We start from the raw sequence: 19,764 nt of genomic DNA, 5'->3' as shown, positions 1-19,764 counted from the left end.
AACTCATGAAGTTTGTTTTGCTTTGAGCTTGCCTTGTGTTTTTGATGCATTTACCCAGCCATTCTGGTTAATTTATGGTCCAGTGTATTCTGTGTAACCCCAAAGTTAGCTTTAACTAAAGACCCAGGTCAGTGGGTTGTTGGAACATGATCAAAAGGTCCCTCTTTTTATTATTATTATTAATTTTTTATTAATTGCATTTCTTCATGCTTAATACACATCTTAACAATGCATATTACATTCTTAATCTCCCCCTCTTTTTCCCAACCACTGATAAAATAGATTCCATGTTTGATAATATTCTATATCTTCTTTCTGTTTCATTTCTAATGTCAATCTGTCCATTTCTGCACAGTATCTTCTTAATGATTTCTTCATCTCGTGGTGTTTCTTCATTTTCCCAGCATTGTCCTTGCTGCTGTCAAGACGTGCAATATTAAATACACACTTTTTCTTATCAAGTTTACCTGATATTATACCTAATAAAAATAGTTCAGGTTTAAAATCTACATGCTTTGCCAAAGGGTCCCTCTTATGCACAAGCAGTGAGGGGAGTCAATAAGGGAAGCAAGGTCAGAATTATGGGCACTGATGTGATTCAAATGGGTATTAGTGTCTGTCATACATGTACCATATTTTTCGGCGTATAAATGCACCAAGATTTTTAAAAAGCAAATGTAAAAAAAAAGTTTTTGCACTCTGCAGACCTCCCAAAATGGGCCTGTTTTTGTCAAAAAAGGGCATGCATAGCCTTTAGGAGGCCTATAGAGTGCTCCTGGAAGCTAGGGGGGCGCAAAAATGAGCAAAAAATTGCCTGTTTTCACTCATTTTTGTCCTCCCCAGCCCCCAGGAGCACTCTGGAAGCCTCCTAAAGGCTATGCATGGCCATTTTGGTGAAGGGGGCGGAGTTTTGGGAGGCCAAAATTGCTGCATTCGGTGTATAAGATGCACCCAGATTCTAACCATCTTTTTTGAGGGGAATCGTCCTTGACTTTACGGGAATCAGAATTTCCATTGCTAAACAACATGGTTGCTGAGCGAGTTCCACTCCATATTTTGCAATGGTTTTTAAAAGATAAAAACAAAATAGCTTACTATTTTAAACTGTGCTAGTGTTGTACGGTAATTTCTGACCATATTCTAGTATATCAACTGATCTATCATTCTAATACCTACATTCTAATACATAGTACATAATGTCTCTTTCCATAGCCACCTAACCTGACTCTTTCGTATTCCCACTTCTAACCTCGTGTTTCTAACCATTGATAGAAATTATCCCACATAGCATAGTGTTCTGTATCTCCTTTATCTTTTATTTTTAGCGTTAGTCTGTCCATTTCCACACAGACTAGTATCTTCCTTATCGTCTCCTCCTCTGAAAGAGTGTTTTCACTCTTCCACTGCTGCGCATACACAATTCTAGCTGTGAATTTTGCTCTCGCATGATTCACCGTGGGGATGCTATGTTGGCCATAAGTGAGAGGAGCAGTTGAAAGTCCTTGTTGCAACTTTGAATAGTCACTGAAAAACAGGTTGTAAATTGAATTCTCTTTATTCCAGCAGCGGTAGTAACAGCATTGTGAATGTTTAGAAGTAGGCCAGGATCAAAACCATGGAGCGCATTAAAGAGGAGGATGAAAATGCCCCGCAAATGGCTATTCTCCTCTATTTTTTTTATTTCGAATGCAGTCGGACTGTTACAACTTCAGGCAGGGAGAGAGGATTCAATTCCCCACATTGAAAGAAAATCTCTCCGTCTGCCTTGGACCAGAAAGTCACAAAAGGGAGAGGCTAATATGCAGGTTTTCTGTATGCAAAGCTGCTGCCTTCTTCCCCATGGAGTCTTTTGCCCGTCCAGATTTCTGAGATGCTATTAATATGCAGAGCAGCCTTTGGGGAAGAGCCCAGCTGAATGGGAATAGCAACTTCAAAGCAGCCATTTTTAGCTCATTCCTATGGACGTCAGCGGCTAAACTTTATATTTTAGGCAGTCTGGTCATGAATGGGAGAGAAGCTCTTGAGGAACGCTGAAACTCTCTCAGCCAAAGAGCCCTTGCAAACCCCCAGCCGCCGCTGCCACCCCCACCCAGCCCCCTTTTCCCCTGGGAGATTAAGACTTTGTCTGGGCCACAGCAGCGGGAGGGGGAATGAAAAGACGAGAGTCGAGTCGGCAGTCGGAAGCCAGTCTTGCATTATTCAAGGAATAGACGGCCAATCTCTTCTCACGCTTTTGCTTTTTGTTTTTCCCCCTGGATAGGCTTCCAAACAAAGCTTCGGTTTGCTAACAGCTGCTATTTATATTTCCTAAGAATGTTTATGCCGGTCCAAGGGGGTGATTGAACATAAAAAATGATGCTAGACTTTTTTTCCCCCCAAATTTTTTATCCACTTACATACCATTTTAAGTATACATTCACATATTCTTCTTTACATTTGTCATAGGTTATAATATACAATTTGAGTTGCTTTATTTACCATCTCTTCCGCCTGTTGTAGCACCACCTTATTTTCCCTTTCTTTTCTCCCTCCTTCCCTTCTCTTCTTTCATCCTTCCTCCTCTCCTTCCCCTTCCTTCTTCCCTTACCTTTCTCCTACTCCTACTCTTCCTCTTCCCCTTCCTACCCTGCCTCCTTCTCTTTCTCTCCCTTCCATCTTCCTCTCCTTACCTCTTCCTTCCTTCCCCCATCTTCCCCTCATTCTCTCTCCTCTCTCCCTGTCTTTTTCTATTGTTGTAGGAGTCTCAAAATGATGCTAGACTTTAAACCCCCCCCCCCAATCTCTCTGCTCCACCTGCTGTTTGTGAAAAGTTTTGGGTTTTTTTTCCCCACAATGTAAAAGAAACTTTTCGCAAACAGGAGGTGGAGTTGAAAGTTTGGCATAAAAGAATATATAGGGATGCTCAGAGGAGCCACGTTGTTTCCTATTTCAGCCTTGTGACCTTGGCATAAAGCACATTCTTACTGTGTTCTCATAACATGCTTCACCTTGTGCCTGAATTAGCCCGTTTCCCGAGTTGCCACAATACACTCAACATCAACTAAAAATAAAAATAAAACTAAACATAAGCAAGGAAAAATGACTGAGGCAAAACTAAATGTGAATCTCTAGCTGCCTCGTGTCATCAAATTTAAATTGCTTCTTTGGGGAATCTAAACCTGCTTCTGGTCTACAGGGAGTCCTCGACTTATAAACATTCATTCAGTGTCCATTTGAAGTTACAATGGCACTGAAAAAAGCAACCTACAACCATTTTTCACACTTAGGACCGTTGCAGCATTCCCCATTGTCATGTGATCAAAATTCAGACATTGGCAACTGACTCGTATTTATGATGGTGACAGTGTCCCGGGGTCATGTGACTCCCCTTTTGCGACCTCCTGACAAGCAAAGTCAATGGGGAAGCCAGATTCACTTACTGTAACAACTGATTAACTTAACCACGGCAGTGATTCACTTAATGACCGTGACAAGCCAGATAGTAAAATGGGGCAAAACTCACAACATCTCTCTTAACAACAGAACTTTTGGGCCCAAAGGTGGTCGTATGTCGAGTCTATAGTTAATAGTTTCAGCCTTTCTGCTTCTCTTCTTTATCGAGTAGGAAGAGAGGTCAATAGATGGGGAAGAAATGGAGGTAGTGACAGATTTTATTTTCCTGGGTTCCAAGGTCACCGCAGATGGGGACTGCAGCCAAGAAATTAAAAGACACTTGCTCCTAGGGAGGAAAGCTATGGCAAATCTAGACAGCATACTAAAAAGCAGAGACATCACCCTGCCAACACAAGTGTGTTTAGTCAAGGCTCTGGTTTTCCCAGTTGCAATGGATGGCTATGAAAGTTGGACCATAAGAAAGGCTGAGTGCCAAAGAATGCAGGCCTTTGAACTCTGGTGCTGAAGAAGACTCCTGCAAGTCCCTTGCACTGCAAGGAGATCCAACTGGTCAGTCCTAGAGGAGATCAACCCTGACTGCTCTTTAGAAGGCCAGATCCTGAAGAGAAAACTCAAATACTTTGGGTACTTCACCTAATGAGAAGGAAGGACTCCCTGGATAAGAGCCTCATGCTGGGAACGATGGAGGACAAAAGAAGAAGGGGATGGCATAGAAGGAGGTGGTTGGATGGAGTCACCAAAGCAGTCGGGGTGAGTTTAAATGGACTCCAGAGGATGGTAGAGGACCAGAAGGCCTGGAGGAATGTTGTCCATGGGGTCACAATAGGTCAGACAGGACTTCACAACCAACTACAACAACAACAAGGAAGAGAGGAAGGTTATTTTATTGCTATATGAAAACTTCTAACCAGGCTAGGTCAAAGAGTAGGGAGTTTTAAATGGGTGTGGGAAAGTTTATATTAGCCTGTAAAATGGGGAAAACTTGGTTCTGTGTTTGTGTCTGTGGTTAATTGTTTTATTGCATTATAAGACATGCAAATAATATATTAAAATTATGGAGATAGTAGCTCAGTAGAGAAAAAAATTGTAAAAATACAAATTAGAAATTAACAGTGTGCTAATTTAGATAACTTCAACCTTTAAAGATAAGGGGGAAAAGTCTGTATCAATGTTAACAATAATTATGAGATGTTAATGAACTTAAGGTTACTTGAATTGTACAATTAAAAATAAGTGGCATTGATAGCCTGTTGCAAAAGGCGCACAATTATTTTATAACACAATAAAGATTTGTATCTTGATCTTAGTGCATAACACTGAGGTCTCCACTGTAACATTACTTATTGTTGTTCATGAATATTAAAAAGAAAAAAGAGGAAAGGAAAAGGGGAAAATGCTTGAAAAAATAGATAGCGTCACCTTTATTTTATTATCCATTTGCTTTTGGTGACTTTGAGTCAGTTTTTGTCCTCCCTGGTGCCTTTCTAGACAAGTCCCTGCAGTTTTCTCAACAAGATTTTCAGAAGCGGTTTTGCCATTGTCTCCTTCCTAGGGCTAAGTGACAGGCAGGGGTGAAATGCTACTAGTTCGCCTGAACCGGTAGTAAGAAAATGCTTTGAAAAGTTTTTTAAAAAACATTCTGACGATTGTTTTACTTTTTAAAGCATTTTTTAACTACCGGTTCAGGAAAACCGGTAGTTAAAAAAATGCTAAAAAAAAGTTTTTTAAAAACTTGGCCATAGCCACCCAGTCACATGACACCCCAGCTGCCAAGCCACACCCACATAAGGGAAAAAATTTGAATTTCACTACTGGTGACAGGGACTGGCTCAAGATCACCCAGTTGGCTTTGTGCCTAATGTCTGACTTGAACTCACTCTTCTAGCCTGAATTCTTAACCACTACACCACACGGTTCACTCCCTTCTTTATGCTCCAAAGGATTTCTAAACATGGATCTGCAGAGAGTTTCCACTTTCTACACGTTTTAATTGACGAAGCTTGACTGCAATCCATGTATACAAAAATATGATGGAAACAGTGGGCATTGCTCCCTAGGAATTAGAGCAGCAGATTGTTCACACATGACATTTTAGGCTGCCACAAAATCCAGGCAAAGTCATCATCTGGTTGACTTAAATACAGGTAGTCCTCGACTTGCAATGGTCCTCATTTAGTGACCATTCGAAATTATGACGGTGCTGAAAAAAGTGACTTACAACTTTATAATCATTGCAGCAGCCCCATGATCACATGATCAACAATTTGGCAACTGGCATATATTATTTAAAAATGCTTGGCAACTGGCATGTACTTAAGACGGTTGCAGTGTCCCAAAGTCACAGGATCACCATTGGCGACCAGGTTCTGACGAGCAAAGTCAATGAGGGAAACCAGATTTGCTTACTGACTATGTGATTCACTTAACAAATGCATTGATTCTCTTAACGATCATGGCAAAAATATCATCAAATGGCCTGTGATTCACTTAACAACACCTTGCTTAACAACAGCAATTGTGATCCCAATTGTGGTTGTAGGTCAAATACCATCTATAATAAACTTTCTTTCTTTTCTCTTTTGTTGTTCTCTTGCAGCTCTCAGCCACCCTGACTATCCCTTTCTGGCAGTGGTTCCTTATACGTTTTGGGAAGAAAACAGCTGTTTACATTGGCATCTCGGTGAGTGAATACCAATAGTCCTCATCTTATTACCGGTCGCTTAGTGAACATTCAAAGTTATAACAGATCCCCCAAAAGGTACTTACGACTTAATTTCAATGTTACGATAACTACTCCCCTTATCCCATGGTCATCTGACTGCATTTTGAGCATTTGGTAACTGGCCCGCATGTATTACAGTTTGCAATGTTTCCAATGAAATCGATTGTGATTTACAACATTTTTTATTGCCAGAAACCAGGTTTTACTTTCAGTTTCCAGCAAAAAATGCTCATTGGCCAAAATGGGTTTGTTTAACAACTGCTGTGTTTGCTTTAAGACCATGGCGTTCGCTCAGCAACCACAGTGTTCATTTAACCACCGCTATAAAAAAAGATCGTAAAATCAGACATGAACACAGGGTGACCCGCTTAACAACTGGCACTCAATTATGGTCCTAGTGGAGAAATAATTTAGTCCTATGACCTGCTTAGGTAACTTCTGAAAGAGGCCTCCATGAAAATCCTTCAAATAATGATTCAAACGCATGCAGCTGTGAGACTTAAGGCTCATGCCGGGGTTTCTCTGGGAGCTATTAATGGTGCAGCAGAAACTGAAAGTTTCTTTTGAAAACATCCGTTTTTGGACAGGGCTAAGGCCTGTTAGCAGGTCCATCCTGGTCCCAGGTGTATCCTTTTATACTTTCAGAGAACAAACCCTGAGAATCTGACTGTGACAGTCTCAGACAGGATGGGGTTAAACTGGGATGCCCATACCTTTCTCGTTGGTGGAAACAGTGGCCTTGTCCCAAAGGTGCATTTTCAAGAGGCAAATGGACTTTCTGTTTTTTTCTTCGAAGACGTTTCGCTTCTCATCCACGAAGCTTCTTCAGCTCTGACTGGATGGTGGGGAATGAAAGGATTTATAGTACACCTTGCAGACAGCTGGTCATTTGCATCCCTTTAGGGGGGTCCCTGAAGCACTTGGAGGCTTTATCTGTGTCCTTGGGGTCACCTGAGCTAGTGCTCCTGGTTCCTGTAGTCTGCCATTTTTCCCCTCTGGAAATCCATTCCCGCTCCATTCCAAGGGTCTTCATCCCAAATTGCATAGCTAAAAAGTCAGTAGAGATTCTCAGTCATCCAGGTCATGGTTGTCCCAAAGGTGCTTTTTTTCAGGAGGCAACAGGACTTTCTTGTTTATTTGTTTGAAGACATTTTGCTTCTCATCCAAGAAGCTTCTTCAGCTCTGACTGGATGGTGGGGAATGGAAGGATTTATACTCCTTGCAAACAGCTGGTCATTTGCATCCTTTTGAATGCACAGAATATAAATCCTTCCACCCCCACCTCCACCCCACCATCCAGTCAAAACTGAAGAAGCGTCTTGGATGAGAAGCGAAACATCTTCACAGAAAAAAGACAAGAAACCCCAGTTGCCTCCTGAGAAAGCATCTTTGGACTACCATGACCTGGTTGACTGAGAATCTCTACCAACTTTTAAGCTATGCAATTTGGGATGAACACCCTTGGAACGGAGTGGGAGTAGGAATGGATTTCCAGAGGGGAAAAATGGCAGACTACAGGAACCAGGAGCGCTAGCTCAGGTGACCCTGAGGACACAGATAAAACCTCCAAGTGCTTCAACGACCTTCCAAAAGGATGCAAATGACCAGCTGCCTGCAAGGAATATAAATCCTTCCATTCCCCATCATCCAGTCAGAGCTGAAGAAGCTTCTTGGATGAGAAGTGAAACGCCTTCAAAGAAAAAACAGAAAGTCCAGTTGCCTCCTGAAAAAGCACCTATGAGAATCCCCATAGATACAATGGTCTTGTGTGCAAAACAGGCTAAGCGATAATAGGCTGGTTACTTTTTGCTAGGTCTCGGTAGCCTGTGTGTACCCAGCTGTGGTAATATATAGTTGTGATTCAGAGCAGGCAACGTTAAGACCTGTGGACATCAACTCCCAGAATTCCCTAGACAGCATGGCTGACTGGGGAATTCTGGGAGTTGACATCTGCAAATCTTAAAAGGGGCCAAGTTTGGAGACCCCTGATTTAGAGTAAGGTATGAAACCAGTCAATGGTGGCTTATGCAATAAACCTTGATGAGTCAAAATATGATTCAGCATGATGCATGAACCAGTTCGAAGACTTTGATCTCAGTCAAGTGTAAAGTAACTGATAAGTTTCAGCCTAAATATCTATGGATTGATAGACATTTTGAGAACTTTCTTCTCAACCCATAGTTGTATCCGAGCAGGAATAAGGAAACTGCTCTTAATTATGACCAGGTTCTCACGGGCAACCATGGTCAAGAAAGGAAAGAAGCACCCACAAAGAAGGTCTAAGTTTCCCTTAATGATCAAGTCATTCTTAGCTCTCAAGCTAGCCCAATTTTCTGGAGACCCATTTGTAGCCAAAGTCCCATTTCTGGTCTGATGTCTTCAGGTGCAAAATTGCACGAGTTCATTGAAGTTTGAAACAAAGTGATCTTCCTGAGCATGTCTTCTCTTCTCCTCCTTCAGTCTGCCACTCCTTTTCTCATCTCGGTGGCGATTTTTGAAAGTAACCTCATTATGATCTACGTGGTGGCCGTTGCAGCTGGAATGAGCGTCGCCGCTGCTTTCCTCTTGCCATGGTGAGTGAATTGCCTAGTATCGTTTGTTTTCCGAACCCAATATACAGTACAGGTAGTTCTTCACTTACAACCATTCACTTAGTGACCGTTCAAACGTATAACGGCACTGAAAAAAAGTGACTTGTGACTGTTTTTCACACGACCATTGCAGCATCCCCATGTTGACGTGATCAAAATTCAGATGCTTGGCAACTGGCATGTATTTATGACGGTTGCAATGTCATGGGACAAGCAAAATCAGTGGGAATGCCAGGTTCACTTAACAACTGTGTTACTAACTTAATACCTTCAGCGATTCACTAAATAAGTGTATCGTAAATAGCAATAGCAATAGCAGTAGACTTATATACCGCTTCATAGGCCTTTCAGGCCTCTCTAAGCGGTTTACAGAGAGTCAGCATATTGCCCCCAACAATCTGGGTCCTCATTTTACCCACCTCGGAAGGATGGAAGGCTTTGTCAACCCTGAGCCGGTGAGATTTGAACCGCTGACCTGCTGATCTAGCAGTAGCCTGCAGTGCTGCATTTAACCACTGCGCCACCTTGGCTCTTTCAATGAAATGAAAGACACAGTGGCTCAGTGGCTAAGATGCTGGGCTTGTCGATCAGAAAGTTCGGTAATTTGAATCCTTAGTGCCACGTAATGGAGTGAGCTCCCATTACTTGTCCCAGCTTCTGCCAACCTAGCAGTTTGAAAGCAGGTAAAAAAGGGAAGTAGAAAAATAGGAACCACCTTTGGTGGGAAGGTAACAGTGTTCTGTGCGCCTTCGATGTTTAGTCATGCTGGCCACATGACCACAGAGACATCTTCGGACAGCGCTGGCTCTTCGGCTTTGAAATGGAGATGAGCACTGTCCCCTAGAGTCGGGAATGACTAGTATGCATGTGCAGGGGGAACCTTTACCTTTTAAAATGGGACAAAACTCACTTGACAATTTTCTCATTTAGCAACAGACATTTTGGGCTCAATTGTGGTCATACGGTTGAGGACTACTTGCATAGTTCTATTTCTGTCCCACCTCTCTGAAAAGCATCCCCCCAAAAATCAGGGATCACTCCTAAAGAGTAGCCCCAAACCTATGAGGATGTGGAAAGGCCATTAAGACTTGTCTCTTTCCAAGGGCCTTTGAAATTCATAAGGATTTGGGTTCCCCATTGATATGTAGTTTCTGTTGGGTTTTGACTCATTTACCAGTTGGTTTGTTACATCATATTTCAACTCTATTACTATGTATTGAAGTATAAGCTGGTCAGTTATGTTTGAACTGTCAAAAAATAATTTGGGATTCCAACTCGAGCCAGGATTGTGCAAGAATACATAAATACATAAAAATCAGATCCAGACAGCTGTGAGAAAAGAAGAAATATTTATTCCTAAAAAGCAAACAGTTTGCCTTTAGGGGAAGCTGCAGAGAAATGGGGTACAGCAACAGACTTTTATGGGGGAGCTTGTCCTGGTGTGGGATTATCTATGTGCTGATTCTAGAGTAACACTTGGGGAGGGGTGTGTTGTTCTGTGTAGCTATGTCTATAGAGTTTATTCTTGTGAGCATGCAGTTCCACTGGGACAGCTAATTTAATTAACTCTGGTGTTTACAGACCTTATCCTTTGATATGTGGATTAGGTCTGGGTAACTTATTTTGGGGGAGGTTTGAGGAAGTTTGCTATTTTTACTTGATTAATTTAGTTTCTGCTTGACTGTTAATTGTCTAGTGGAGACGCTGATTCTCAGTCCATTGTAGATTCTGTTAATCTTTTAAGGGAAGGTGGAAACAGTATAAAGAATAAAATATAGTTTGGTATAAAACCTCTCACAGAATGGAAAGGAAAGGAATAGAAATAGAATTTGGAATAAATTAAAAACAGCAGCTCATCCTTCGCTATGTGATTTCCTTTTTACTCATATTGAAAAAAATAATTTTGTGGCAGCCTTTTGGGAAAATCTGATCCGTATCTTGTTCCTTAGTGAACTTCCTTATGGCTAAACTGATCAATTGGCTTTTGTCTTGTCTCCTTCAATTAGGTCTATGTTGCCAGATGTTGTGGATGACTTCAACCTCCAGCATCCGGATTGCAGAGGCCACGAAGCTATTTTCTTCTCTTTCTACGTCTTCTTCACCAAGTTCGCTTCTGGAGTGTCACTGGGGATCTCCACGCTCAGTTTAGAGTAAGATTTCATTATCACCCCCATTGGCTAATAGAATTCAGAATCCCAGGTCTTTCGAGATCCAGGAATTGCAATCCTTTGGAAATCTTTTGAAAAAGAAATCTCTCTATTGATAGGTCTGGTTATCAGCGATTTTCAGATGACACCAAAGTTGCCAGTAAATTAGGAGGACTCTAAGATTCTTAAATTCCTGCTCTGAGCATCTATGATGCTGTCTGAATTATAGTCCACCTTATTGCTATATTGTTCTATTCTATTGTTTATTCTAGTCTATTCTATTTTTATTTCTATACTATTCTAGTCTAGTCTTCATTCCACTATTCTATTCTATTCTATTTCTATTTTATTCTTATTTCTATTCCGTTCCAGTTCCAATTCTATTCTATTCTTATTTCTATTCTATTCTTATTTCTATTCTATTCCTATTTCTATTCCATTCCAGTTCCAATTCTATTCCTATTTCTATTCTATTCTATTTTTATTTCTATTCTATTCTTATTTCTATTCCGTTCCAGTTCCAATTCTATTCTATTCCTATTTCTATTCTATTCCTATTTCTATTCCGTTCCAGTTCCGATTCTATTCTATTCTACTCTATTGCAATCCATTCTTATTTTAAAGCAACAGAAGAGACAATGCAATTTAATAGAGGTCACAGCCCTTTCTGCTTCACTGAATAACCCTATCAGTTGGTAATCCTTGGAGTAAAGCTTCTGCCTCTCATGCATATATACATGCACGAAGCTTCTTGGTGGGAATTAAAAGCTTATTTTGGGCAGTAAGCTGAAAAATGCTTAAAAATAAAAATTATTTGTTGAAAAATACTGGCCTAATCAATCATCCAATAGCGCAGCACCCAGAATAATAGTCTTTGGTTCAAAAAGGGAGAATCCAACTGAACGCTAAGTAAAGCTTCCTAACAATAAAAATAAGGAACAAAAGAAAAGAGTCATTTGCCCGTTACTAAATGGGTTCAAGCAGAAAATGAGTAGTTCTCGACTTGCAGCTATCCATTTAGCGACAGTTCAAAATTATGACAACACTGGAAAAAAGGGATCAGCATCCCACGGTCACATGGCTGGCTTTTGCCATGCAAAGCAGAGGTGGTATTCAGCAGGTTCTGACCAGTTCTGGAGAACCGGTTTTGCAGTATCCTTCCCCTGAAGTGGGGAGGGAATGGAGATTTTGCAGTATCCTTCCCCTGAAGTGGGGAGGGAATGGGGATTTTGCAGTATCCTTCCCCTGAAGTGGGGAGGGAATGGGGATTTTGCAGTATCCTTCCCCTGGAGTGGGGAGGGAATGGGGATTTTACAGTATCTGAATAATTCCTGTTTCAGCATAATTTGGCTAAAGATAATGATTAACAGTTTGTCCAATAGAGAAAATATGAACCCCATGGCAAAGCTCTGCATTCAAACTCTATACAGAGCTTTGCGCCAACTGGTATCACTGCTCTTCCTCTTGCATCATTTATTCTAATTTTCTTACCACCACATAGTTTGAACTGTTGCCTCCGCTCCCTTTATTCAACCTCCCCTGTTTAATTCGTTGCAGCTTTGCAGGATACAAGACTCGAGGCTGCTCCCAACCGGAGGAGGTGAACCTGACTTTGAAAATGCTCGTCTCTGCTGCCCCGGTGGCTTTGATTGTCTTTGGCCTACTCCTTTTTAAGCTCTACCCCATTGATGAGGACAGGCGGAAAAAAAACAAGAAAGCGCTGCAAGATTTAAGGTGAGAGGCTTACCACGGGCAGCCAGAGAGGAAGGGGAGGAGGGATCTCCTCAGGATGGGCACCTGTCGCAGAGGGAAAGGTGGGCTGGGATTTGCCTTTCATGGGCTGGCAGCTTGGATGACCCACAGGGAAACAAAAGACATCACTCGTGTCATTGCATTATCATGCAAACTCAAAGAAGTGTTGTGTGATGATTAGGAGCCCTGGTGGTTGAACTACAGTATTGCAGGCAAACTCTACCCACAGCCTGCAGTTTGATCCTGACCAGGTTTAGAAGTTGACTCAGCCTTCCGTCCTTCTTAGTTCGGTAAAACGAGGACCCAGATTGTTGGGGGCAATAGGCTGACTCTGTAATAGCAATAGCAATAGCAGTAGACTTATATACCGCTTCATAGGCCTTTCATGCCTCTCTAAGCGGTTTTACAGAGAGTCAGCATATTGCCCCCAACAATCTGGGTCCTCATTTTACCCACCTCGGAAGGATGGAAGGCTGAGTCAACCCTGAGCCGGTGAGATTTGAACCGCTGACCTGCTGATCTAGCAGTAGCCTGCAGTGCTGCTTTTAACCACTGCGCCACCTTGGCTCTTAAACTGTAAACTGCCCATTATGGGGCAGTATATAAGTCTATTGTTACTGCTATTGCTATGATGTCGTTACCACAAGTGATGACCTTTAGAGTTTCTACATAACCACCCGTGGTTGGTGCAGCTGGCAGAAATGCCCTTCATTCAGGATTCATGGTCACAAAGACCCCTTCTCTCTCTTTTATTGTTTTTGTACCATGATGGCATAAATAGAATTCTTTGAAGCTGCCTTCTGGATCAGTTCATGTTTCCCAAAGCTGTGAATTTTCTGAATTCTGATAAACTGAATAAAGACAACTGGTCACGTTCATCCAAGTTCATGGAGAAGCAGCTAAGCAAGTTTGGCCATGTTTCTCTGTTCTCCATGTGATGTCCTAAGACCAGGATGGTGAACCTATGGCACACAGAGCCCTCTCTGTGGGCACATGCACCAACACCAGCTGCTCTTCAGGAGCGCTGGAAACCCAAAGCTCTGGCGCACGCGAAGACAAGCTGACCTTTGTGTTTTTGAAGCTCTAGCACATGTGCATGCTCTCACACGCATTCTGGTTTGGGCACTGGGTGCCGAAAAGGTTCACCAATACTGTCCTAAGATTTCTTTTCATACAAAATATTCTAAAGACCATAGTGACCACAACAATTGGCAGTGCCCTTCCTTGTAAAGCTTGTTGTTGCTCCTTTAATGCTGGGGTCTCCAAACTTGGAAACTTTTAAGACATGTGGACTTCAACTCCCAGAATTCCCATGCTGGCTGGTGAATTCTAGGAATTGAAGTCCACTAAGACTTCAGTTGCCAAGTTTGGAGAGCTTTGCCTTGGTGTAATGTGTGAACCAAGCCTGTCTCTGAAACTGCAGGGAAGCACAGTATGAATCCAGTGTGCTTTTGTGTTCTGGTTGGGTGGGTGGCAAGAACTATTTTCTGCATACTCCAACCCCAGGGGCTGAAACTCATGGGAAGTCCATCCTGTCCAAGGCTACATGACATGTTGTGATCATGTGACAATTTTTATTTGCTTATTTAGGGGGGAAGAAGGGAGACAGGTTTACCTCTACCCCACAGCTGCAGAATTCCAAGGAAATACAGAATAAGAGAGTTGGGAAGGTCCTTGGAGGTGGGTGGGTGGATGGATGGATAGATGGATGGATGGATGGATGGATAGATGATAGATAGATAGATAGATAGATAGATAGATAGATAGATAGATAGATAGAGTGAATGTATGGTTGTGTGTGTGTGTATTGTGTCACAATCCTTGGTATGCCCAAATATGGGAGGGAGCATACTGCTTCCCTTTTCTGTCTTTCAGCTTACCCTAGGAGCCATCCAGGCAGAAAGGCATTTTTTTATGTTGCCTTTGTTACATTTGTGTTGTCTTTATTTATCAGCACAAATGCAACACACACACACGTAGGTAGGTAGGTAGGTAGGTAGGTAGGTAGGTAGGTAGGTAGATAAGTAGCAGTAGGTAGGTAGGTAGGTAGGTAGGTAGGTAGGTAGGTAGGTAGGTAGATAGATAGATAGATAGATAGATAGATAGATAGATAGATAGATAGATAGATAGATAGATAGATAGATAGATGATAGATAGATAGATAGATAGATAGATAGATAGATAGATAGATAGATAGATAGATAGATAGATAGATAGATATAAATGATTGATGAGATAGGTAGGTAGGTAGGTAGATAAGATAGAGGATAGATAAGATAGAGACAGACAGACAATCAAGGATTCCCTTGGATTTCTGCAGCTGTGGGACATAAGTAACACCAATCCCTTGTTTACCCTAAATAAGTAAACTAAAAATTGTCACATTTAATATATACCTGAAATAACTCCCTCTTATGGATAGCATTTGAAATCCTGAACCCCAGGAGCTCCGTCTGAGAGCATCCTTGTAACTTAATTGCTGAAACTTAAAATAGAGTGGATGCTTCTGGCTCTGAGACAAGTGGCTATCTCATTTCTCTGATGTAGCACTTTTGCCCCAGAAGGGTGAGCATACAGTAGGACACTAAATATAAAATGCTGAGTGTTCATGTACCTTAGTTTTGCAAAGAGAAGTCTTGCATGGCTTCCTGATGGTCAGGCCCACATGTGAAGTCCACATGTCTTAAAGTTGCCAAGTTTGAGAAACACTCTACTAGATATACCTTGGCAAATTCTCAGGTGTGGCTATCGTGATCCTCCCCACCCCACCCCCCCTTTCATCTCAGGACTGTGCAGTCTCTTGATGTGGGTCTCTCTCTAGGAAAGCTCTGTGTTACCCAAACTCCCCACCACCACTTCTCCTGCAGACGCATGCTCCATCACACCTATGGCCTTTTAGTCTTCTTTATACTAGACTTCTCATATGTTTCAAATTTGTCCAGTTGTCATTAGATTGTGAGCACCTGGCTTTTTAGAAGAATAGGAAGAGTTCATATATTGTTCCATCTTGTGCAGAGATGGGTCATCAACGAATGATTTTGGGCCACCTTCCCGATCCTCTAGCTAAGTTTACGCTTCCTTAGGTAGCCATTCTTTATAGTATGCCTGGCACAAAAGCAATCTCTAGCTTTGGTTTGGTCTTATATTACACACGATCTTCCTTCTCTCTCCTCCAAACTCACCTGGATCAGGTGTTGCATCATAGATTAAGCCATAGTCCATTTAATCATCTTTTGTAGAGTCAACTTTGGCTGGGTCAAAATCAAAATGTCCATGGCCTAAGGCAGGGGTGTCAAACTCTATTTCATTCTGGGCCGCATCAGGGTTGTGTTTGACCTTGGGTGGGGAATGGGGGACAGCAGGGTGGACATGGCCATCTTATCGTCACTTGTGTCGGGGGTGCGCCTGTGTGGCCCAAGAGCTCTGCCTGCAAAAATGGGCTCCCAAGCTCCGTTTTCAGTTGCGACAGACTCCTGCAACCCTCTGCCAGCAAAAATGGAGCTCGCGGCCCACCCGAGCTCTGTTTTCGCTGGCAGAGGCACTACGCGCCAGTCCTTTGCTCTTTCCAAGGCTGTCCCCTGGGCCAGATCCGGCTGCCAGGCCTTGAGTTTGACACCCCTGGTCTAAGGCAATGGGTGAACCCAGTCCCTGAATCACTTCTAGAGATAATTGCACCTACCAAGATGTTGTGCTTATTACTTTTCTATCTTTTGACTCTTTCAGAGAGGAAGAGAGCAGCAGTAGCACCGAGACAGATTCTACAGAATTAGCCAGTATTGTTTGACCTTACCTTGTCTTGGTTTACCCCTGGGAATCCTCTAAACATGGGGCCACCATGACATCTACTGTGAAAGACTTCCTTCCATGGGAGAGCTCTTGTGAAGCCTTAAAGACTGCTCTGGAAATCAAATATTGATCGACGTTGTGCCTTAAGTGGGATCCATGGATCATCGATTGTCAAACATACTTTACCTTTTGGTACTCCAGTAAGATACCTCTAAGGAGAACAAGCATCATCTCAGTGTGACTTTTGCCAGAATCAGTTTGAAAAACTCTGTTGCGTTGTGATATCTTTTAAACATATGCTATTTATCACTAATCCACCCACTGAATGGTGCAAATCTCTAAAGTACTGTTAAGTATATTTTGGTATGTTTTTTTCCTATTCAATATTGTGTTATATATTATATTATCATGGATCCAGATGGTGCTTTTTTGGTGTATATTACACCTGTGGCCTGACCTTGTCAAAATATGACCTTGTACTGTTTTTTTCTGTAAATAAGATGCAACTAATGAACGATTCTGTGATGTTCCTGTTTATATATAAGTATAAATATATATATGTATGTATGTATATATCAAGAAGCTAATTAAAGTAACTTAATCCTGTACATATAAAAAGGTTACGTTTTCCTATTTGTATATTGTGTACAGAAAGAAAACTGTGGATTTGTTAATAAATTACATTAAAATGGAAAAATGCCACTAGCATGGCTGTTTTATTTTAATATTTCTTTAAAATGTAAGTGAAGTATAACAAACAATATAATGCATCAATAATAAGAAAGTACATTCGTTACCCTGCTTAAGATGCATTAAACCGAAAGAAAGAAGCAAAAGAGCTTAAGAAAAAGGTTTTTTTTAAAAAAAAATAAGATACATACAGAGGTGGGTTCCTGCTGGTTCCGCCTGGTTCAGCTGAACTGGTAGTGGAGTTCAGGCCTGGGTTGCAGAACCGGCAGCGACCCAGGCCTGCCATGCCCCCGAACCAGTTCCCTCACGGCTGTTGCACACCACCATTTTGTTTTTCTAGTGACTGCACCAGTGATGTGTTGCAGGCGGTACGCCCCGGTACGAGCATACCAGAACCTGGCCGGAGCACCGGATAACATTCCGGTACAGTGCTCCGGAGGGCCCACCTGCCTGTCCGAGCTCCTTACCAGTCTTTTAAGTCTTCGGCACTTCTGCGCACGGCGCATACACCTGCGCAATGCTCCCTGAGCAGCTGGAGCGTTGCAGAAGCGCTAAGATGCATGTGCCCATGTGGATGCCCTTGGGCCCGTTCCAACCATACCAGTTGGAACAGAATCCGGAATCCACCACTGGACTGCATGTGCGCAGTTCATTGTAAATTGTTCTGTGCATGTACAAATAACAATTTACATTGAACAGCGCATGTGTACCCAGTGCGGGTTGCGAATCGGTAGTAAGACCAGCAGCAACCCACCCCGGATACCTGTGATATGACTATACACTTAATTGGATCCTCAAACTCTTTATTAAATCTACAACACAGGGAAATATTTTGCTCCATCTTTTTATTTGTGAAGGATTCCATTTGTCATTAAGCATTGTCGTGATTTCAGTTCTTTCATTTTAAAGGAAGGCAGAAAATAATATAAATGGAAGACATTCAGTTCAGGTCAGTTTACTGTGGTCATAGACCTGTACCATTTCTGAAATAGTCTAAGTAACATCTAGTAGCAAAAATTAATATAAGACCCAGTCTTTTTTGGGGGGGGGACACAATAGTTCCATCTTTCCATAATCACAGTGGCAAAGTACATTTTAATATAACAGTACAATAGAGTTGGAAGAGACCTTGGAGGTCTTCTAGTCCAACCCCTTCTTAAGCAGGAAACGCTGTATGTCATACCCAAAAAGACTCGGGGCTGTAATTGCTACCAAAGGTGCTTCAACTAAGCACTGAGTGAATATTTCAGGTTTTTTTTCTTTTTAATAAATTTACAGACATTTCTAAAATTCTGTTTACACTTTCTCATTATGGGGTACTGAGTATAGATTAATGAGGGGGGGATTTCAACAACTGTAGAAAGGCTAGGGACCAGTGGTGAGTTCTGACCAGTTCGGACTGGTTTGACTGAACCGGTAGTGGTTTGGCAGCCTGGGTCGCTGGAGCCAGCAGTGACCCAGGTCTGCCACACCCCTGAACCGGTTCTCCGGGCAGCCCTGTAGGCACCGCCATCTTGTTTTTCACTTCTGCGCATAACAATTTTTATTGCATGGTGCATGAATGTGCAGCATGCCCACGAGCAAAGCGGCAGTAGTGCCTGCCGGAACCTACCTCTGGCTGGAGCATAACAACATTATCAAAAGTGAAGGGGGTCTGAATACTTTCTGAATGCACTGTATACCATTCCAGACAAATGACTGTCCAAACTCTTCTTAAAAACCTCCAGTAGCCACAACTTCTGAAGTAAAATTAATTGTTCTCACTCTCAGTAAATTTCTCCTTAGTTCTAGGTTGGTTCTCTCCTTGATTAGTTTCAATCTATTGCTTTTGGTTCAGATGCTTTGGAGAATAGCTTGACTCCCTCTTCTTTGTGGCAACTCCTGAGATATCAGAAGACTGCTATCATGTCTCCCCTAAGTCCTTCTTTTCATCAAACTAAGCATACTTGATTCCTGCAACCGTTCTCCGTAGGTTTTAGCCTCCAGTCCCCTAATCTTATTTGTCGCTCTTCTTTGCATGGCATCAGGAAAGAGAGAAAGCTTTCCAACGGCTGGGTTTTTCTACTGCATAAGGTAGTTGGCAGCAGTGGCGATATATCAGTTGTGTACTGGTGACAAGGAAGCTGTGGAGGGCTTTTGTGCCAGGTGTGCAAAACAATCTGTCAGGGAACGTTTCGGTCTCCAAACAAAATGTTCTGAGTTGCCTGGAAGGGCTCCAGCCTTGTAATCGATTTTTTTTCCTGGGTATCAAAAAGCAAAAGTTAGTTTGATCTAGTGCAGTGATGGCGAACCTGTGGCACGCGTGCCTGAAGTGGCATGCAGAGCCATTTCGCCTGGCACACGTGGCATCACCTGTTCCTCTTCCAGGTTTCTGGCGTCCATGCGATCAGCAGCTGGCATTTGTGGATCGTTGCGCACACATATGCCAGTAATCAGAAGACTTAAGTGTCTGGTATGCATACATGTGCTAGAAACTAGAAATTCAGTTCCTGGTACGTGCATGCGCCGCATGCCCCCTTTGCAGCTCCTCTTTTAGGTTATGTGGGTGACGAATGCATGCACACGCACGCTCACTTTTCGTCACTCTAGTGGTTTAAGGCACTAATCTAGAACCCAGGAGAGTGTGACTTCTAATCCCACTTTAGTAATGGAAGCCACCTGGGTGTCTTTGGGCCAATCAGAG

At 42.3% G+C, this 19,764-nt stretch overlaps 1 protein-coding gene across 3 annotated transcripts in view; it reads left to right on the top strand.

Moving 5' to 3' along the window:
- MFSD2A (MFSD2 lysolipid transporter A, lysophospholipid) overlaps positions 1–17,096 on the top strand; it is a 55,128-nt gene extending 38,032 nt beyond the window's left edge. For all 3 annotated transcript variants that reach the window (XM_087728216.1, XM_087728214.1, XM_087728215.1), the window contains exons 10-14: positions 5,990–6,073; positions 8,576–8,688; positions 10,713–10,856; positions 12,411–12,587; positions 16,329–17,096. In XM_087728216.1, the coding sequence (XP_087584342.1) occupies positions 5,990–6,073; positions 8,576–8,688; positions 10,713–10,856; positions 12,411–12,587; positions 16,329–16,389 (579 nt within the window). In that variant the 3' untranslated portion in view covers positions 16,390–17,096. The remainder of the gene's footprint in view (positions 1–5,989; positions 6,074–8,575; positions 8,689–10,712; positions 10,857–12,410; positions 12,588–16,328) is intronic.
- Positions 17,097–19,764: the final 2,668 nt, after the last annotated feature.

This window comes from Thamnophis sirtalis, unplaced genomic scaffold, assembly GCF_051295495.1.
Source record: "Thamnophis sirtalis isolate CommonGarterSnake01/CBP01778 unplaced genomic scaffold, rThaSir2_p1.2 scaffold_13, whole genome shotgun sequence".
Lineage (NCBI taxonomy): Eukaryota > Metazoa > Chordata > Lepidosauria > Squamata > Natricidae > Thamnophis > Thamnophis sirtalis.
The sequence above is the reverse complement of the archived record's forward strand: the minus strand, read 5'-3'. Positions and strand labels throughout refer to the sequence as shown.